We start from the raw sequence: 19199 nt of genomic DNA on the forward strand, positions 1-19199 counted from the left end.
TATGTTCGAAACCCAGACTACGAATGCGTCACTGTTTACGCAAGTTACCAACCGATTCACACAATAGCATGTATAATTTAGCGATAGGAGGAATGTTTAGTTAAGGGTAAGTTTTGGAGGCTACAACGATATAATCAACTTTGACGCGATCAATTGACGATTTATGTTTATCACCAACTACCATGTTTGTCAGATAATTTACTACAAACACGGTCTGCGACGGCGATAAGTTGGCGTGTAATTGGATGAGCTGGCAAATCGCGTCGTTAAATTGTATTTCAAGTGTTTCGCAATTCATTGCTCCAGTTTTAATCGCAGCTGCAGACTCAATGGCGAGAAAAGCAGCGGTTCTTTGATTATAGATATTTCTATGTAATATCCATAACCGCTCTACGCTTGCGGAGGCGATATCCGTAATAGATTGAACTCAGATTTTCTCAACGATTTCATCTGCGCGTAACGGTTTCGGGTCAAAGAGATCGCGCTAGTCGCTGTATCGTAAACTCGGCGCGTAATTAAAAATTCGACAACGGAAGAGCTCGTTGCAGCATTCTGGTTTGCTGGTAGAGTGCAGAGTACTTGTACACAGTTTCTAACGTAGGATTAAGACGGAGATATGATTACAGGGATCGCGTTACATGATTGGTACCCTCTCGCAGTTCGAGTACCTCTATATACCCGATGACTCTGGCAAAAGATTAATAAATTGCTGCGGAAGTAATGCGAGTCTGATCTCGTCTCCGGTCCATTACGTGTACCTGTGAGGTGTAGTCGCGGGTTCAAGGATCACAGGACTCACGGATTGTCTCTACTCAAAGCTCCGGTAATTGAAGAGTTTTTAAAACCGAAACAAATCGAATCTTGAACCGATAATTAATCTTACTGATAATGTGGTAATCCATTAGGAGTAAACTTAAAGGAACAATGAATCCGAGTTCCAGTTTACAATGAGAATTTTGAAAAGCAAACGTAGATACCGAAATTCCTCGACCATTACTGTTTGTTTCAATGAGAATTTCGATTTGCGTTATAATAAGAATTTGCAATTCTGTACAGAAATGACCGTGACGACCGATCCCGCCCATATCGAAATTGTAATTTGATGTAAACTTATTCCGCACCAAGTACCTTTCACTTACAATTACGTGCATGGATAAACCGTACAGATGTATACATATACGTATAATGTTGCGTCGATGATAATCGGAACGATACTTTGGGTCTCACCTGCCATGCACTTGCATCGGTGCGCAGGCTTCTCTGGGGTTCTCGATATTGCGCGATATTACAAAAATTACAAATATTACAAGTTTCGTAACTCTGATTCGATGATAATTCCTGCTCTCACAAAGACGTTCTTACGCATCGTGGAACTGCGACAATAATCGGACGACCCGGTAATCGTATAAGAGACATAGGATAACGGAGGTGTCAGAGGCCTCGTAAAGATCTAGTGACCGTGTCGCCGTTTTCAGTTCAATCGCTCAGTTCATCAGGCTTCGGCCCAGTTGTTCGTCCGTCCGTCTTATTCTGTAATCCTGAGCCTGCAGCAATTCTGTCCTCGACGATGGCGTGTACACGAAACTCGCGAGCCTCCGTTTCTTGCAGCGATTAAACACATCCAGTGGAGAGAGATGTATGGGTCACAATGACGAGGTGGAGTTGATCCGGAACCCTGTGTTATCTGGGTCGGCGGACATCCATCAATGTTGAACGGACAACCGGTTCGCCGTTCCAGCTCTACACTTTATAAACGCATTATAACACATCCTTTAACCCGCGGCAACATTCGGCTTCCGACGTGATTCTCTTTTTGCTCCCTTTAATTATTTCATAATTTATTGTCATCCGTGGGGTCGGACGCGCCCCTCGTCGACGCTCATTATTATTGTATCCTCTCACATCCCGTATACGGAATTCATGCAGGTCCTCGATTGAAATTCCTTCGGAAGGTTGCAACAATTTTTTAGCTGCAGTGTTCGTGTCCCATTTATATCCAAAATACCTCAAGTTCAACCGTCGAAAATTAATCTACAGAAAGCAACGCGATTCTTATATTTATTATAACATTGGACGGCAGAAAACGCTTCGCAAGAAAGAAAAAAACCGCAGAAACTTTGCATACTGCCATTGGCCCTTTCGGAAGACAAGACATAGATCTGGGCGGGCGTGCAGCGGCATGCAATTAGTTCATGTGTTAGATCTTTATCTCGATATTTTAGAAAGTCACAGAGTCATAAATTCATCGGACAAGATTCATCGATCATTTCTGTAATCTAGAATCCAATACAGATAAATATGATACCAAAAGGGTGAACGTAGGTAGTTGAGTTATTATATATTTGGTTTTTTTTTCTAGTTCAGTACCGCGACAAAAAAATAACACGATTACAGTTATTTTCGGCGTTTTCACACCGCGACACGAGTTGGCAATAGAGGTTAAATATGCAGCGATCAGGATTTGTTCAATATTTTTTATAGATCTTTGTATTACCGATTTCCAACTGTACCTGAAAAATGAAAAAAAAAAATGTACGATAAATTGGATGACAAGTTTGTCGGAACAATACGAAAACGTCTCGTATTTCGCAAATCAATTTCGACCGCCTTGCAAAGAAATTCTGAAGTGACGCTCAAGCGCCGGGTGAAATAACACTCGTGTGTTATTAGTTGTATCATATAACTGCGTAACCCAGTTGATGGAACACTTCGGTTCATCAATGATATCATTCCACCACACAAGAAGTTAAAGTAATCAATAAACGCCAAGTGGCACCTCTCAGTCACTCGCGAAGATTTTGCAACCCGAGCAGCTTGCGCACTTCAGATTCATCTCAAGTGGTCAGCATCGCTGAGTGTGATGTATAAGGTATCTGCGCAAACTGAACTGCTGCTGCACTTTTCAAGAATGGTTTACAGCTCGCAGGTTTCGAGATGCTGCCAAGGCAATCAGCGTGGGTAAATGCATCGTGAATATCCGAGGTGCAGATTTGATTCACATTGGAAGACGCCATCTGGTGCAGAAAAACAAACACAGTACTACTTCAAGAGAGCCCTATATAATAATACAATAAAAAGCCTCTGTCGTATCATTTTTCCTCTGCATCATAACCGAATGTATCACAATAAATGGCACGACAGGCAATCTGGACGATGCTTTCTGCACCTCGTTGTGCGTGTAATTTACCGAAAACTATGAAGCGGGCCGCCCGTCTGCTGAGTAAATTTTTAGGCACGTCCGGGACCAATGCTTCTGCCCGTGATTTGAGACGATGTGGGGCGACGTAAAGTATCCACAGGTATGTCATACGAACGACTACGCGCAACGCGAAGTGTTCTATTTGCAGCAAATGGGGTTGGAGTGAAACAACTGGTTTCCGAACAACGCGTTCAACAGCCGAGCCTTTCTGCTGCACTGCATTTAGAACCGGGATAAGAATGCGGTATACAGTTAATTAAACGCGCATATATGGGATAAACGGTTTAGTACACACGGTGCTCGACCGCTACATAATACAGACCATAAAGCGTTTTGAAAAAAAATTAAATATAAGGTAATATCTACTGGAATTCAATTAAAGTGAATGGTAAAGTACTTTTTTCATTTATAACAACACGCCCCTTCCGCCGATAGTGTAAATTGTGCAATTACCCGTTAGGCAATCTTCTAGCTGGAAAGAACGGCTCAAAAATCCCCACCTCGCTGTCGCCATTTTGGAACAAACAATTTTTCAGATGGTGCTGCGCTCTGTGAACGCGGCTCAAGATTACGTATTTTCATCGCAAAGTTTGAGCGCGACACGTTCATTGTATTCAAATTGACCGTAGGATATAATAACGCACATGTACGCGAATTATTTCAAATGAAATCAAGAATGACTCGAAGTTTGCTGAAGCGTAGCCAAGGTCTCATGGGTCTCAGGAATATTGATTAACTTGCGATTATTTACCACGCGAAAATCAAATTCAATGGCAACTAGATCTTTCGATACTGTCAGGCTATACGTCGAAAAGGAAACAAAAGGGTGTAAAATGATTCTCGTAAAGAATAATTTTGTCGAGAAATTTATGCCAAAAGCCTAACTGCATCATGCCGAAAATACTTCACAGCAATGATAAGAATACCGATGATCACAAGTATGTAAATCACACGTATGATGACACTAAATTATTCAGGATTATTTTGGCAACGAATTCGTGAATAATGAATATAAATTAGCAATGGAAATTTCTCTCTTAGTTTTAGAAATACTTTTCTTACTAAATTAATTTTTGAAAGTATAACTGCATATCGTTGGATCGATTGATTTCTACGCTAACATCTACGAGTAACCGTTTATTCGAAACAACTCATTTACAGAACCAATCCATTCGATTTTGAATGAAAATTGGTCAAAAACCCATTATACCTGTATACATGCGTGTATATGTATATTATAAAAATATATCTGTATTTATTTACGTATATAATTATAAAAAATACAAATTCATAGAAAATAGCACCTATACCTTTGTTAGGAATGAATGAATGTTGTAAATAAGACAGACATGAAACCATGACACCTCTAACGTTATGATAAAATCAAGTAACAAGGGTAAAGTTCTATTCGTTCAACATAATTAATTGATAATATAATTATAACAAGGCTTGATCTTCAAATTCCAGTATATCGAAATACGTTGATCTTTGATTTAGTCATATTTTGTCATGTAACAACTGGAAAATATATACTATAATTATCGATTATTCTTATCATATCCCATAGGTATTATATTACCAGTGTATAAACTGATCCTGAAATTCCCAACAAATACATGATATACATATATTATAAGTAAAATTCATGTAAACTTGCAAACTTCACTGTTCATGTGTGAATTCAAAATCCCTTTGGAACGCCTACAAATTTGTTCATTTTATTTCAACTTTTAGTCGAACCTAATATCACTGCTCCAAGATAATTCCGAATTTGAATGTGACTTTCATTTTTTAGAGTATCCCTGCAATATTACCAATAGACTTTATTACAATTTTGATCTAATAAGCTCGATTTTCTTTGCCGCCCTCTTCTGTAAGTCAGGTAGCTTCATAGCCAGGCCCATATTCCCTTTGATCTTTACTTTACCCTGGAAAAATGCTTTCTGCGGATTTAGTTTTCCTGTTATAAAGTCTACGATATCTTTATCACTTATAGTAATTGTAACATCGGGCTTTGTTTTCCCGTTAAACTCCACGCTTCCTTTTCCAGTTTTCGCATTTACGATCCACAATCCCTCTTCTCCGTTTGGTCCGTCGGTAATTTTGAACCCGTAGATGCCACGTACTCTGTCGATTAAATTGTCAGTATCCTCACGCATGGCTATTTCAAGAATTTTGAACAAAACGTTAGCCTGGAATTTGTCAGGCTCAATAGCAGCCACGTTATTTCGCTGTACCGAATTTTTAGCACGAGGAAATCCAAGTTTGTACAAAGCGACGACAACTGCTCCACCCAGTCCAATATTATGTTGGAGAGCAAGCTTCGCTCCTTTAACCTGTCGCTTACCAGCTTCGCCCCTCAATTGCCAGCAAAGTTCTGAACACTGAGCTAATCCAGTAGCGCCAAGAGGATGACCTTTCGAGATCAGTCCTCCGCTCGGATTAATAACGAATTTACCACCGTACGTATTATTCCCAGAGTCTATCAGTTCTCCTGCTTTTCCAGGAGGGCAAAGACCCAGTGCTTCGTATGTGATTAATTCATTTGCCGAGAAACAGTCGTGCAATTCAATAACGTCAACGTCCGATGGTTTGTACGGTGTATTAGTAAACAATTTCTGTGCTGCATTCTGAGTCATGTCGTAACCGATGAGTTTGATGCAGCTTCTTTCAGAAAACGTTGATGGCAGGTCCGTAGACATCTCCATACCCACAATTTCGACTGCCTGGGCCTCTAAATTATTCGCCTTGACAAAATCTTCATTTGCCAGAATAACGGCGGCTGCACCGTCGGATGTTGGACAACACTGAAGTTTTGTTAAGGGGCCAAAAACCGTTGGGGACTTCATTATTTGTTCTAGGCTATATTTCTCTTGAAATTGAGAATAAGGGTTGTTCGTAGAGTGCAGGTGATTCTTGTAAGCTATTTTGGCAAAATGTTCAGGCTTTGTTCCATACTTTTTCATGTGCTCAATACCGGCGTTTCCAAACATCTGAGCTGTTATCGGGCTAGCATCAAGACCAGCTATATCTGCCATTAGCTCAACGTGTTTATCCATTGGATTTGTTCGGTCCATGAATTTTGAGGTCAAAGAACCTCGCTCCATCTTCTCAAATCCCAACGCCAAAACACAATCGGCGTTCCCAGTCTCTATGATTTGTTTTCCCATCAGCAGAGCTGTTGATCCTGTCGAACAGTTGTTGTTGACGTTATAAACTGGGAAACCGGTCATGCCAACTTCGTAAAGGGCTCGTTGACCGCAGGTCGAGTCACCATAGACATATCCAACGCAGGCAGCCTTAATTTGCCTATGAGGAATCTTAGCATCCTTAAGGGCGTTGGTTACTGCCTCCTTGGCCATGTCTGGGTAGTCGAAGTCATCCCGTTTACCCGGTTTTTCAAACTTGGTCATTCCCACTCCGACTACGTAGACTTTTGGCTTGTGAACCATCTTGATACCTGAGATTATAATTTGAGAATTACTTTTAACAGCACTAAAGACAGTTTTGTCGCCCAAACTTTGGGACTTGTACTCGATAACTAAAAGTGAAAGTTTTCAAGTATACCTTGTTGTGCGAAAGAAGACTTTGAACCTTATATAACACACATGTGATTAAATACACAACGATAAATATTCGTGATCAAGGCTCAACTCCACTCGCTATGAACGATGACCCGCAGTTAACTAGCGCTTAGCGTGTGTGCCATGTAGGCATATATATATATGTATATAGAAATCACGATTGAAATGCAGGTGTAGATAGGCAGGTGAATTAACCTGCTCGGTTGCGCCGACGTCAGTCTGAATAGCTCTTGGCAAAACTTACCAGAGTCTTGACTCACGGATGTCGCCCGGACGTTGTGAAGGATTTTCTTTCGCGATGCTATTTATCCGTTTCAGGTTCACCTCCTTTCTTATTGCCTCTGGATCAGAATCTCATAAACTTAACACCTATTTAACAATGTCAATCGGAATAATCGCAATTGTTAATCAGCTTGTACAAATAGTGACATCGCATACGTCACGTCCGTTTTCGCAATTAGCCCAGTGCATTCTGGGTGTTGCGCTACCGTTCAAAACTTGTTTGCGTGGGTATTCGTTCGAATTGTAGCAATGCGATACGCGCATTGCTATTTATAATTTTTATGTGAAATAGCGTATCGGGTTTTAATTACAGGTTAAGATCGGATTCATCTTGCATGAGACTGTGCAATCTCCTGCATCTTAAACTTGACTCGTGTTTTTCTCCTTCAACTGATACATGCCTGTAAGACACTAGACCGTTAGTTTTATTTCGAAACACAAAGGGGTCTGCGAATCGAACAAGAGAAATAATTTTTTCCTTTTACCATATCATTTATATCGATCTATTAAAATCATGTGTGAAAATGAATCGTTACATTATTTATGTTATTATTCTTATTATGGAAAGCTCGTAGTAACGGCGCAAGTCGCGATTTAAAATACAACGCATTCCGTCGTCTTGCAAGCTTAAGTATAAATCCAAATCCAAGTTTAGACACAAAGAAAGAACGGCGGTTTAAAAGGAGTTCGTTGCCTTTCGATGATTCATTTCCAGACGATCACTGGTCTGGAGTAGACAACGTTTAAATCGGTCAAAATATTATCTACTTACAAGTCTGTATTGTGTATAAGTACAATGTCGTATTGAGATAAAAAAAAATCAAACTGGTGTATCTAAAACTTAGTACCTTAACCATATTACATACATACATATATTGATGCGTGACTTTAAATGTTTCTCGTTAAAGATAAAATAATTAAACAATCACAAAGTACGCGATTTCGTAAGTCAGTATAATTGTTAAAAATCAATTGAACTTAATAATATAAACATTAACGGCTGCTTGTTGCGAAGGACATAAGCAACTACCTTGGTACGAGGTGTATGACTTTTATATACACAAAGCGTGTTTATCACGGTTTTAAACTTATCGTTAGACAGCAGAGCTCCTACATACGCGTACATCACGACTCTGCCTATAAAGTTGAACTACGCTTCGCGCTGAATAGAATTTATACTCCAGGCACATCGCGCTGCAGCTATACGACAAATATTGAAGAGAAGACTTCACATATTCTGAACCGTGAAATAATTATTATAAAATCGATAGTTTTCCAATTGAAATAACGCCCTAATAAAAGCTTGAGGCTAACCATCGACGTTGTAAAATTAAATCGACAGTTTAAACGAACGTTATAAAAATTGTACGGTGTACCTGACGGCGTGATCGAATTTTTGTCATATTTTCGGTGTATACATACATCACATACATTCAGAATTACAATCCAGTGATGCAAAATGTCTCGTACATCTAGAATAAATTTAGATCGTGAAATACCCGGTGTCTTGGTGCCGGTTGAAAACAGAACCTCTTTGGCCAGACGAGGTATAAACAATATCATCCAAGCGTTGCCAGGAACCCAAGGCTGGACCAGAAATGAAACAGTATCATCATCATCGTCATCATCGTCGTCGTCGTCGTCGGGCACAACGCGCACCGCGATACCGAGATGCGCGTCGCATAGATCGCGCGGGGTAAACATGGAGGCGATGAAAACTAAGCAGAAAAAATGCGAAAACCTCGATATCGCGGCCGTGGATAACGAGAAGCAAATTGTGTTCGAGCAAGTTGACCTTTACGCCCAAGGTTTTCCAGTCTTTGAAGAAATACGGAGACAGGGGAAACTCTGCGATGTCACGCTTAAGGTAAATCAGTGGAACGCCTACAAGTCTAACCCCACTTTCACTCGTTTGTTTTTGTTTTGACAGATGGAGTAAATATGCGTCTAGATATTGTGACATGTCGGAACAAAGCAAGAGTGTTTATATTTACAGTTTCTAATGACGAATCAGAGCAGGACGATGAACTAGTATTTAACGACGTGATAACAATAAATACAATGTATTATATACCTAGTCGTAGAAAATTTTTTTTGTCGTCTTAGCAATCCCTTTTATTTTTTACATATAAATACGATTTTTTCACTGATGAAGCACCCTTGATGAGCTCACAATCACACCCTCGAACACAATTTGCTTACATTTTCATAAAATGTGTTACTCCAATTTTACAGGTCGATGATCAAAGTTTCAGCGCTCACAGGATAGTCTTGGCTGCGACGATACCATACTTTAATGCAATGTTTTTGAACAATATGATCGAAAGTAAACAAAACGACATAACACTACAGGGGATTGACGCTGTGTAAGTTGAACAAAGTTCACTTAAATGCTACAAAGGTACAATCTTTGGTTCACATTTGGCAATGAGCCAAATTCTCTACTTTGTTCTTTACTTTCATTTCTTTGTGGATGAAAATATTCTTAATTTGATATTCCGTGCTATCTACTTTCGTATTTGCCAGTTGCTGGCAAGTTTTGTTACTCTATTTTTGAAGCTTATTTTTGTTTTTACTATATTGCCAATGACGTTACCTTTGAAATACACAATAGCTTGGCAAAGCAATGCACCTAGCTTTGTTTCTTTTCGTTACTTGTTATTATTGTTTGTGACGAAACGTCAAACAAGGAATGTAAATCTCAGAGCGAAATCTCATATATAATTCTATGTGGAACAGAACTGAAATTATATTTACACACTTGTATAAATTTTAATGGGGTGCTCTATACTATTTCATTTTCAATATTATTTCAGAGCTTTAGAGGCAGCAATTAATTTTGCATACAGTGGCCGCATTACTCTGACTAATAGCAATGTTCAAAGTCTTATGATGGGTGCATCTTTTCTTCATCTACACAAAGTCAGAGATGCATGTGCTGATTTTCTGAAAAAACGGTGATTATTGAATCCAATAAACAGGTCCAACCATGTTAAGAGATTTCATATAATAATCCTGAAACTGTAATTGATTTTTCTCTAGATTTCATCCACACAATGCGATTGGAATTCGTCACTTTGCTGACACATTGAGTTGCCTACCTCTTGTTGAAGAAGCCGACAAATATATACAACAATATTTTCACGAAGTATCTGTAGCTGATGAATTTCTTGCCCAACCATTCTCCGAACTCAAAGAATTGGTCTGCAGAGATGAACTGCATGTTGTCTCTGAAGAACAAGTATTCGAAGCCGTTATGCGGTGGGTCAGACACGACAAAGAAAATAGAACAAAAAATTTACCTGAACTTTTAGCTTCCGTCCGATTGCCTCTGCTTACACCTCAATACTTAGCTGATCACATTGCCAAGGAAGATCTTATTAGAAGTTCTCATCAATGCAGGTATCTGCCAATAACATGATTAATGTATGATATGTTTTTGAACCATAATAATTACTAAATTTCCGTTTGATAAATTTTAGAGACTTACTAGACGAAGCTCGTGATTATCACCTAATGCCAGAGAGACGACATCTCTTACAAAGTTTTAGATCCCGTCCAAGATGCTGTAACTACATAATGGGCCACATTTTTGCTGTGGGAGGTCTAACAAAGTCTGGAGATTCGCTGAGCACCGTTGAAGTGTTCGATCCATTCGTCGGTATGTGCATATCATTTGCAAATACAGAAATTAGAAAAAAGAAGAAACAGAATCATTCGGAGCAATATCGTAAAATGATTTCTAAAAAACTGTACCATTTTTTCTTACATCGCAGGTAGATGGCAGACATCGGAAGCCATGACCATGCTTAGAAGCCGAGTTGGTGTTGCAGTTCATAAAAATAAACTGTATGCCTTTGGAGGCTATAATGGTACGGAGAGGCTTTCGACAGTTGAAGTTTATGATCCTTGTTTGCGGACTTGGAATAAAATTGGCCCCATGCAGTGTAAGCGCAGGTAAATATGCGCTAATTTATAGTGGAAATATTTTCCTTTCATGCAATTCTCAAAGTCTTATTGAATTATATTCAATGAAGCAGTTACACCAGCAGATGATTGTGAATTTTTTCATGTTATGCATAGTGCTGTCGGTACAACGGCACTAGGTGATCACCTCTATGTATGCGGCGGTTACGATGGAGTCACTTCTTTGAATACGGTCGAAAGATATTCCCCAAACACAGATAAATGGAAAATGATTAGTTCAATGAATAAGCATCGCTCTGCTGGTGGAGTGGTTGCATTCCAAGGCTACGTTTATGCTCTGGGCGGTCATGATGGTTTATCTATCTTTGATTCGGTACGTTGTACAAATCGTGTGCCTTTTCACACACTTTCTATTTATTCACATATTTTAAATGGAAATTAAACAGGTTGAAAGGTACGATCCATTGAGTGGATTTTGGACTGTTGTTAAACCAATGCTAACAAGGCGGTGTAGATTAGGAGTTGCGACACTTAATGGGAAATTGTACGTATGCGGTGGCTACGATGGATCGACTTTTCTGCAATCAGTAGAAGTCTACGACCCTGTTATTGATACGTAAGCAAAATAGTTCAATAGTTTGTTGGAATTTTTGAATAGAAATCAAAGGGCTGCAACGCCTTACGTGAAGTGAAATATCAATACTCGGATTGGGGTAAAAAAAAAATATACTGTTTTCTTGAACCATCAGGTGGAAGTTTGTGGCCCCAATGAACGTAATGAGGAGCCGTGTGGCATTAGTGGCTAACATGGGTAAACTGTGGGCAATTGGTGGATACGATGGAGTTTCAAATCTGTCAACTGTAGAAGTATACGACCCAAGTACAGATTCATGGTCGTTTGTTGCATCTATGTGCGCACACGAAGGCGGAGTAGGTGTGGGAGTAATTCCACTCTGTTAATGTAGTACACAATTCATACACCTTTTTCAACCATCATCGCTCTACATCTTCGCTGATCAGTCAATTTTGATTGTATCGGTAAAAAATTAGATGGTTATAACAGGTTTTACTGACTAATTTATTTTTATATTAAAGTTTGAGACTTATGCAGCTGTTATCTATTTATTCGGTAGAGCTTTTATTGTTCCATGTGACGTACTATAATTATACAAGACGAACTGACAGTGGAACTGAGGAATCAATCGAACCTGGTCTGATTAGTTTGAATTAATTATGGAATATTGTATAACGATTGGTAAATGTCAAATTTTTTTATTTTGGAAATTTATTTGTCTTGTCTTATATGTTTTGGACACATCTTCAAGCATACTAATTTCTTTGATTGTCAATTGTAGGTGATGTATGTCCCGAACACTGATAATTACCACTGATCTCATTTTATACTCTCTAATCAGTTTTGTTAATTATTTACGACTTTTTTTATATCAATGTTAATATTAATCAATAAACTTTCATACGCTCAACAAAAAATTGTTTAATTTCTCGTTATATGTGTATATAGAATATTCTCAAATCGAAACCCGAACTAATTTTCATCCTTACTCAAAAGACTAATTAACTATTATTCTTATCCAGCAAATTATTATTACTTGCTTTACAAGCAAATGTATGAAACCGATTCATCATTATGTTTTGATCTTCAATCGCTGTAGCAAGTCTATTAATTGCACTAGTTTGGGCTCTAAGCAAATCGCATTGATTAAATGATGTTTCTTTAAAAGCCAGAGTAGCCAACACTAAGTTTTCTATAGGGTCCCTATTAGCCGCGAGCCCTTTTGCACTACTTAGGTTCTTAATCCCGTGGACGACGGTATCAGCATCCTGCTCTTCTATAACATGATATTTATTAAAACAGTTTTAGAAAAGTCAAATTCATGATTTATACCGAACAGGTTGTCAAACATGCCAATAATTACCTGCCAATGACAGGTGCAAATCCGCTTCCAACTGAAAGAAATAATTTTTTTTGAACTCTGAACCATAGATATCACCATTAAAGTGGTGTGAAATACTGCACATCATTTTCTAATAAGTTTTTTAATGTGATACTAAACTTACCGGGGTTTCTACAATTTTACTGGAAGCAGTGCTAACGTTTTGGTCATAATTCGAGAGTATGTGAGATGTGAATGAATGAAATGCAGTCTGCAATTGTTTGGTTGAAGTTATTGCATCTTCTGAGGCTACAGCCGGATTCATTTTTTCATTAACACTGTCAACATTTGATGATAACAGCGACACTATCGTTCTCTCCGATTGAATAGTAGAGTCGCAATCATTTTCATAAATACTGCGTTGCTGTATTGATCCTGCTGAGAATTTATACCTCGTATATGAGATACGTTGTATAGAACTATTATACCTACCTGTACTGACTTGCTCGCTTTCATTATCCGTCGTTGAATTTTCGAGATTTTTAGGGCTCGATTCATTTAATGAAGGCGACGACATTGCAATAAACACTTATGATTTTAGATCTACAAATGAATCAACTTAACTAGTTATGCCACCATTTTAATTAAAGAATATAACATTAATTTCATTCAATTCGTTTGAGAATATTTAGTGTTGGCTAAAAATAATTTTAAAGGTACGCCAAACAATTGAACGTATATTATTTTTCAACATTTGTTTTGACCTCATTCTGCAATTAACAATAAACCATAGCAACTATAAATTTTTGTTCCTGGCAACGATGATTCTAACTGAAAAACGTTCAGCAGGAAAAATCGTGCAATATTATTCACTGGTAACATATAATTAATTAACATTCCGAAATGTATATTAATGTGTGTAATAATAAAATAATAATTGAATTTATTAAATTGGTACTAAAACTGTTATCAAATACTGCCCATCAAATTTCTCATATACACATAAACATACCGTATTGTTCTGAATATAACCCAAGGTTTTTTGTCATTGACAACACCTGTCAAAATCGTCCTTGTCTTATACGTGGACCCGTTTATGTACGGATAACCAAGAAAAACATCCTGAAATACTGTTTCAGAATTGGGGGTCGGCTTATACTCGGAACAATGCGTTACATGTATATCTTTATGGTATATAACATCACCAATTGATTAGCAAGTAGATTAAGTATATAAGAATTACAATTTCCAAAAAAAGTATATTTTATACATATATTCATGACATGATTTCACTATGCGGTGACAACTCTTGTTCATTGATTACATGAATAATATCAACTATTCCTAATCTTTTTTGATAAAATTCTATCAATAATGTAATATACTTGTGTAACAAAACAAGCTGGATTTATTACACATACAAGGAACGATGAAAAAAATATTAGTAATAGTGAGATTTTGTTGCCAGAATTTTTTTTCTAAAACCTTTTCCTTTACCCACCTGTGAGCTAGTTCATTTTATTTTTTTTGTTTCTGAGATTGGAGTAAGAGTGTTGTTTTTTTTTCTTTTTTTGAGGTAATACAAATAGTGTAAATATAGTTTCACAAGCAGAGAGTTTCGTTGAACTTTGTGCAATTTTCAACCATGTTCAATAATCTTGGTTGAATAATAATCGACTTTTATTGAAACTGTTTTAAAGATATGTCAATTCTTTCAACAGTTATGCCATTTAAGGGGGGCCTCTGGTGAATTTGCTAAGTTTTACATTGTTCAAAATAACTAAATGTGCATCAGGCTACTTGTTCATGGGCCTTAAAAACCACGAGCAACGATCTCAAAACCGAAAAAATGTTTTCAGTAATGCGTGTTTTGATCTTGCACAGGTTCCAGACTTCGCACTTTCATTTCTTTTGAGCAAGATGTCGAGCTGTCGCATCGATTATCTTTAGGATTTCTGAAACGTAGAGACAATCTTGGTCAAATAAAATTTTACGACTTTTCATTGACTTTTTCTGTCTAAAAATACAGAATTCCCTGACCTTTTTCTACGAAACTTGGGTAATGTTGGCAATTTTTATAACCAGAAGCTCCAGGAATTGCGCACCTTCAATACATAAATTAAGATTCAAAACCACATAGCACTGCATTTTTTCTCAAATAATTAGAAATTGAATAATACCATTTCCGAAAGTTAGCTTAGCTGAATTTACGAAACATAGCTGAAATTTGGAAAAAAATTTTTTTAAAGTACGTTTTTCGCTATGGTCCAATATAACTCTCTGACTTTTTCCTAACTTTGTCCAATAGTCGAAATTCCCTGACTATTCCCGATTTTCCCAACCTGTCCTAGCATCATTACAAACAATGCCTAGGATCGCTTTTATTTTTTCATGGCCCCGAAACCGACAGAAAAAATTAGAACTCATATTTTGTCCTTTTTCTTGCAGTGTTTGTTCGAGAGATAGGATATGGAAAACATTTACCAGTGCTAGGTATTCTTCGGATAGATCCTTGGAACAAGAGAAATTTGAAGAAGTTACGAATACTTGGTTTGTGGGACTAACACAAAGGTTGCAAGAGAAAGGCAAAATATGAGTCATAAAATATGGGCTTTCATTTTTTGTTTCAAATTTGGGTTTCTAAAAACATGAAAGCAATCCTAGGCATTCTTCGTATGAATGCTAGGAATCCTAAAAAAATTGATGCAACAGTCCGACATCTTGCTCGGAAGAAATAAAAGCGTTTAGTCTAGAATCTATCAAAGACTGAAACACGCATTACCAGAAACATATTTTCAAGTTTGAGATAGTTGTTCGTAATTTTTAAGATCCGAAAACAAGTATTCTGATACGCATTTAGTTCTATTGAAAAATGCCAGGCATCGCAATTTCAATGGAGGCTCCCCTTAAATTTTTTTCCATAGAAGTAAAATATTTCTATTACATCCAGATCTAAGAATGATCATATTTTCACAGTATCTAGACACTAATATTATGTACATGATTCCTAAAAGATGTAGAATCTGACCAATAAAGTTGCATTGCAATCTGTTAAAATAAAAATAAATAACATTACATATTACAATAAAAATGTACAAAAAAAATATGTCAATTATTATATATATTCGATTACGCACGGTATAATTGATCAGTTTTGATGTCTGGCAATATGCATTCGACAAATTCATTTGTCACCCCCTGCTCCATATGGGTTTGTACATGTCGACTTAGATTTGATTTTTGAATAAATGTTTTTTTACAGATACGACACTTGTGAGGCTTCATTTTACTATGGGTTAATTCGTGTCGATTCAAGCTTGATTTACGAGTGAATGATTTACTACAAATAGAGCAGGCATACGGCTTTATACCAGCATGAAATTTCATGTGTACGGTCAAGTGTGATTTTTGCCTAAAAAATTTCTGACAAATACTACACTCGTATGATTTTTGACCAGTATGGATCAACGAGTGTACAGTCAGTGCCGATTTCTGAGTGAACTTTCTATTGCAAATGTTACATTCATAAGGTTTTTCACCGGTGTGAACGCTTATGTGAACAGTTAAGTGAGAACTCTGAGAGAATTTTTTCTGACAAATATTGCATTGATAGGGTCTGGTGCCATTGTGGACTTGAGTATGAGCTAGGAGTTTTGATCTTTGTATAAAAGACTTATTGCAATTTGGTTGGGGACATTTATGCGTTCTCTTGGCGTAGTGGCCTCTCGTATGACGTATTAGATAACTTTTTCTGACCCACTTTTTACACAGTTCGCATTGAGCCCTATCCTCTTCTTCCTTGTCGTTTTGTACAAAATCATTCGATTGCCCAGAAATGATGTTTTCTGTAGAAGTACTTGACTGTTCTTGATCAGAACGAGCCGTATATTTGTAATTATCATCTACAATTGGATTCTCTTTGAGAATGATATCCCTGTCGCACTGAGTAGAAGAATCTTGCCACGATTTCATTAGAGAATCCCATGAAAAAATGCTCCCCGATCTTACATTTCTCGAGCCAAAATTGTTCTCTGACGATGTTTCGGTATCTACAAAATCATCCTTCGTACCAAGAGTAGCCTGAAAAAGGTTATTAAGAGAGTAAGAAGCTACTGGTAAGAATACGAAGGAAAGTCTCAATATTTTGACATTATCCATAATTGACGAAAAAAAATTTTACACAATCATGGATTACTTATTCATTACTTTTTTGTCGGTCATTTTTCGCACTTACGGATTTTTGATCTTGTATGCGAATACATTCTTTAACACGTCCAGCTTGTGTGCAACGGGAGAATGTTGCAGAGCGAGCAAGTTCTTCGCTGATGAAAGGCAACTCTGCTTTGATATATGGCGATGGATATTCATCAACGTACTCTTGACAGTTTGAAGAGAGCTCTGTAGTTGAGCCATTTTTTAGTTTGAATTCTGTACCGATGTTTGTTTCCATTACAGTAGTGGTGCAAAATTCTGTATCATTTATCCTTCATTGAATATGTAATTAGGTTATGTTAGGCTTAAGGATGTCTTTTACTATAAAAATTATTATGTTTCACTATTTACACTTGACGCACTTCACATTTGTTTACCAAACAGTTTGAAACTATTCATGAGCACATTTGTTAATTACGAGATACTGCGAACATAAGGTTTCAACGTGAAATGTAATTATCACCTGTCGCGTAGATCGCTAATCCGGAATTACGCACGAACATAACCTCAACTTAACATCAACAATCCTTCCTTTGCCTTCCTATTCGTAGTATGCTTTGTATATTATGAAATTGGTTTAGAAATGCATAGAACACTTGGAATATTTAATCGCACGAATTAGGAATAACGCTTGTAAAAAAACAAAATTACAGACATCTTCCAATGGCGTTGCGTACTACACAGTTCGCGACTCTGCAAGTAAAATTGTTACCGAACTCATCGATATAATGCATTCTACAATCCTTCTAGTTTGTAAATGATCTACGTGATGCATTATTGGTCCAATTTTATTAAAAACATTTTCAACCTTAGTAGGATTGTTGAATTGTATTCATATTAAATTTTTGTAGAAATGTGTTAGGATAAAGAACAATTTCAATAGCTACGAAATTATCTTCGAATAAGGTAGATCACACTGAATTTATCACGTGAATGTATACTGCGCTATTTTTTTTTCCACCAAATATTGTGAAGAAAATAAATTCGTCGATTGCACAGCGACGTCAGTGCGTTCATTATTGAGTTTTTATTTTTCATTTATTTACACACAAATATATTATATAGTACCTCTTGATTTACATGTAATAACTACGATCTTCTGTTACTATGGAATATCCTTAGAACTTTGATAGGAGCAGAAACAAGTAGTATTACATTTAAAAAAAAAAGACAAATAATTTGTTCCTTAATAATTAATCATAACATACTTCACAATTATTAATCACAACCCTTGTTGTGTCAGTTCAGTTCAAATTCCCAGGAGGTATTAATATTAAATTTAGTAGTTTTCCAATCATGCATTTGCAACATGAAAAACAAGAAATCATGTGTTTTATTACTAACACTGTGATGTGTTTCTTCAGACTTTTTTGGCTGATTTACTTAATCACCATATATTACATATCGTTCGTCATCTCTGAGCTTCAATTTTTTCAAAAAAGTATAAGCAAATTGTATGGTTCACAAAGGCTAGTACACAATTCAGTTACTGGATATTTTTTTATTTTTACGAATGGAGAATATCACCTTTGTTTTGAACATTGTTCATTAACGTTAACCACAAACTCATCCTGTACAATGTTTCTGTGTTGAATATTGATTTCTATCAACATTCAAAATAGAAGTGTATATACAGCACAGTAAGAAATATTGAAAAATAGAAAATCCTTTTGAGAAAAATTCTTCAGTAGGAATGGTGTGATTAATTTTATATTACTTTGACGTTTAAATTGAAATCAAACAAATAGTAGATATATGCTGAAATTAGCACAAGTGTTAAAAAAATAGATTTTTGGTCATTGCAGTGTAGAACAGTCTGCCACGATCACAAGGCTTCAACTGGACAAGTAGGAAAAGAAAATTGAAAAATTAAAAAATTGAATTTTTTAGTTTCAAAGTGAAAGAACTAATGAATTTATGTTTCAGTAGAATTGATAGAAACAACTACTTCTGTGCAAGTAACAGGAAAACAATGTCATACTGAAATCATTAATTACTTATTTTTGGAAAGCATCGTCTTTACAAAGCAATTAGAATTATCGTCTTTGTTTGGAAGCTCTAAAAATCACACTATCACAGTATATAGAATTCTTTTCGAGT

General features: G+C 36.8%; 4 protein-coding genes and 2 long non-coding RNA genes across 8 annotated transcripts; 2 read left to right on the forward strand and 4 right to left on the reverse strand.

The window, feature by feature from the left end:
* Window positions 1-2454: 2454 nt before the first annotated feature.
* LOC124185470 lies at window positions 2455-3300 on the reverse strand. Its single transcript, XR_006871401.1, has 3 exons — window positions 3188-3300; window positions 2777-3014; window positions 2455-2510 (listed from the first exon to the last, which is right to left on the reverse strand). It is a non-coding gene; the product is annotated as an uncharacterized LOC124185470 (long non-coding RNA).
* A 100-nt stretch (window positions 3301-3400) lies between these two features.
* LOC124185471 lies at window positions 3401-4008 on the forward strand. Its single transcript, XR_006871402.1, has 2 exons — window positions 3401-3554; window positions 3660-4008. It is a non-coding gene; the product is annotated as an uncharacterized LOC124185471 (long non-coding RNA).
* A 315-nt stretch (window positions 4009-4323) lies between these two features.
* On the reverse strand, window positions 4324-7225 carry LOC124185463 (sterol carrier protein 2-like). 2 transcript variants are annotated; one of them, XM_046576273.1, is made up of 2 exons: window positions 7028-7225; window positions 4324-6659 (listed from the first exon to the last, which is right to left on the reverse strand). In XM_046576273.1, exon 2 carries the CDS (start codon window positions 6649-6651, stop codon window positions 5026-5028), a length of 1626 nt encoding a protein of 541 aa, XP_046432229.1. In that variant the 5' UTR covers window positions 6652-6659; window positions 7028-7225; the 3' UTR covers window positions 4324-5025. The 2 variants fall into 2 exon arrangements, with proteins under 2 accessions (XP_046432229.1, XP_046432230.1); XM_046576274.1 differs by lacking the exon at window positions 7028-7225 and adding an exon at window positions 6767-6984.
* Window positions 7226-7641: 416 nt separating this feature from the next.
* Window positions 7642-14129, forward strand: LOC124185461 (kelch-like protein 18). The gene is made up of 9 exons (XM_046576271.1): window positions 7642-8932; window positions 9301-9431; window positions 9882-10022; window positions 10108-10467; window positions 10548-10726; window positions 10842-11022; window positions 11149-11365; window positions 11439-11608; window positions 11742-14129. Exons 1-9 carry the CDS (start codon window positions 8525-8527, stop codon window positions 11950-11952), a joined length of 1998 nt encoding a protein of 665 aa, XP_046432227.1. The 5' UTR covers window positions 7642-8524; the 3' UTR covers window positions 11953-14129.
* On the reverse strand, window positions 12087-13464 carry LOC124185467. Its single transcript, XM_046576276.1, has 3 exons — window positions 13072-13464; window positions 12930-12960; window positions 12087-12842 (listed from the first exon to the last, which is right to left on the reverse strand). Exons 1-3 carry the CDS (start codon window positions 13462-13464, stop codon window positions 12568-12570), a joined length of 699 nt encoding a protein of 232 aa, XP_046432232.1. The 3' UTR covers window positions 12087-12567.
* On the reverse strand, window positions 13229-17974 carry LOC124185464 (zinc finger protein 347-like). Of its 2 annotated transcripts, XR_006871400.1 has the most exons (3): window positions 17122-17974; window positions 15407-16967; window positions 13229-15147 (listed from the first exon to the last, which is right to left on the reverse strand). XR_006871400.1 is itself a non-coding variant. In XM_046576275.1 (2 exons), the coding sequence occupies exons 1-2, from the start codon at window positions 17335-17337 to the stop codon at window positions 16017-16019; spliced, it is 1167 nt and encodes a 388-aa protein (XP_046432231.1). In that variant the 5' UTR covers window positions 17338-17974; the 3' UTR covers window positions 13229-16016. The 2 variants fall into 2 exon arrangements, 1 of the variants encoding a protein (XP_046432231.1); XM_046576275.1 differs by having other exon boundaries at window positions 13229-16967.
* Between the last annotated feature and the right edge of the window lie 1225 nt (window positions 17975-19199).

Source organism: Neodiprion fabricii, chromosome 6, assembly GCF_021155785.1.
Source record: "Neodiprion fabricii isolate iyNeoFabr1 chromosome 6, iyNeoFabr1.1, whole genome shotgun sequence".
NCBI lineage: Eukaryota > Metazoa > Arthropoda > Insecta > Hymenoptera > Diprionidae > Neodiprion > Neodiprion fabricii.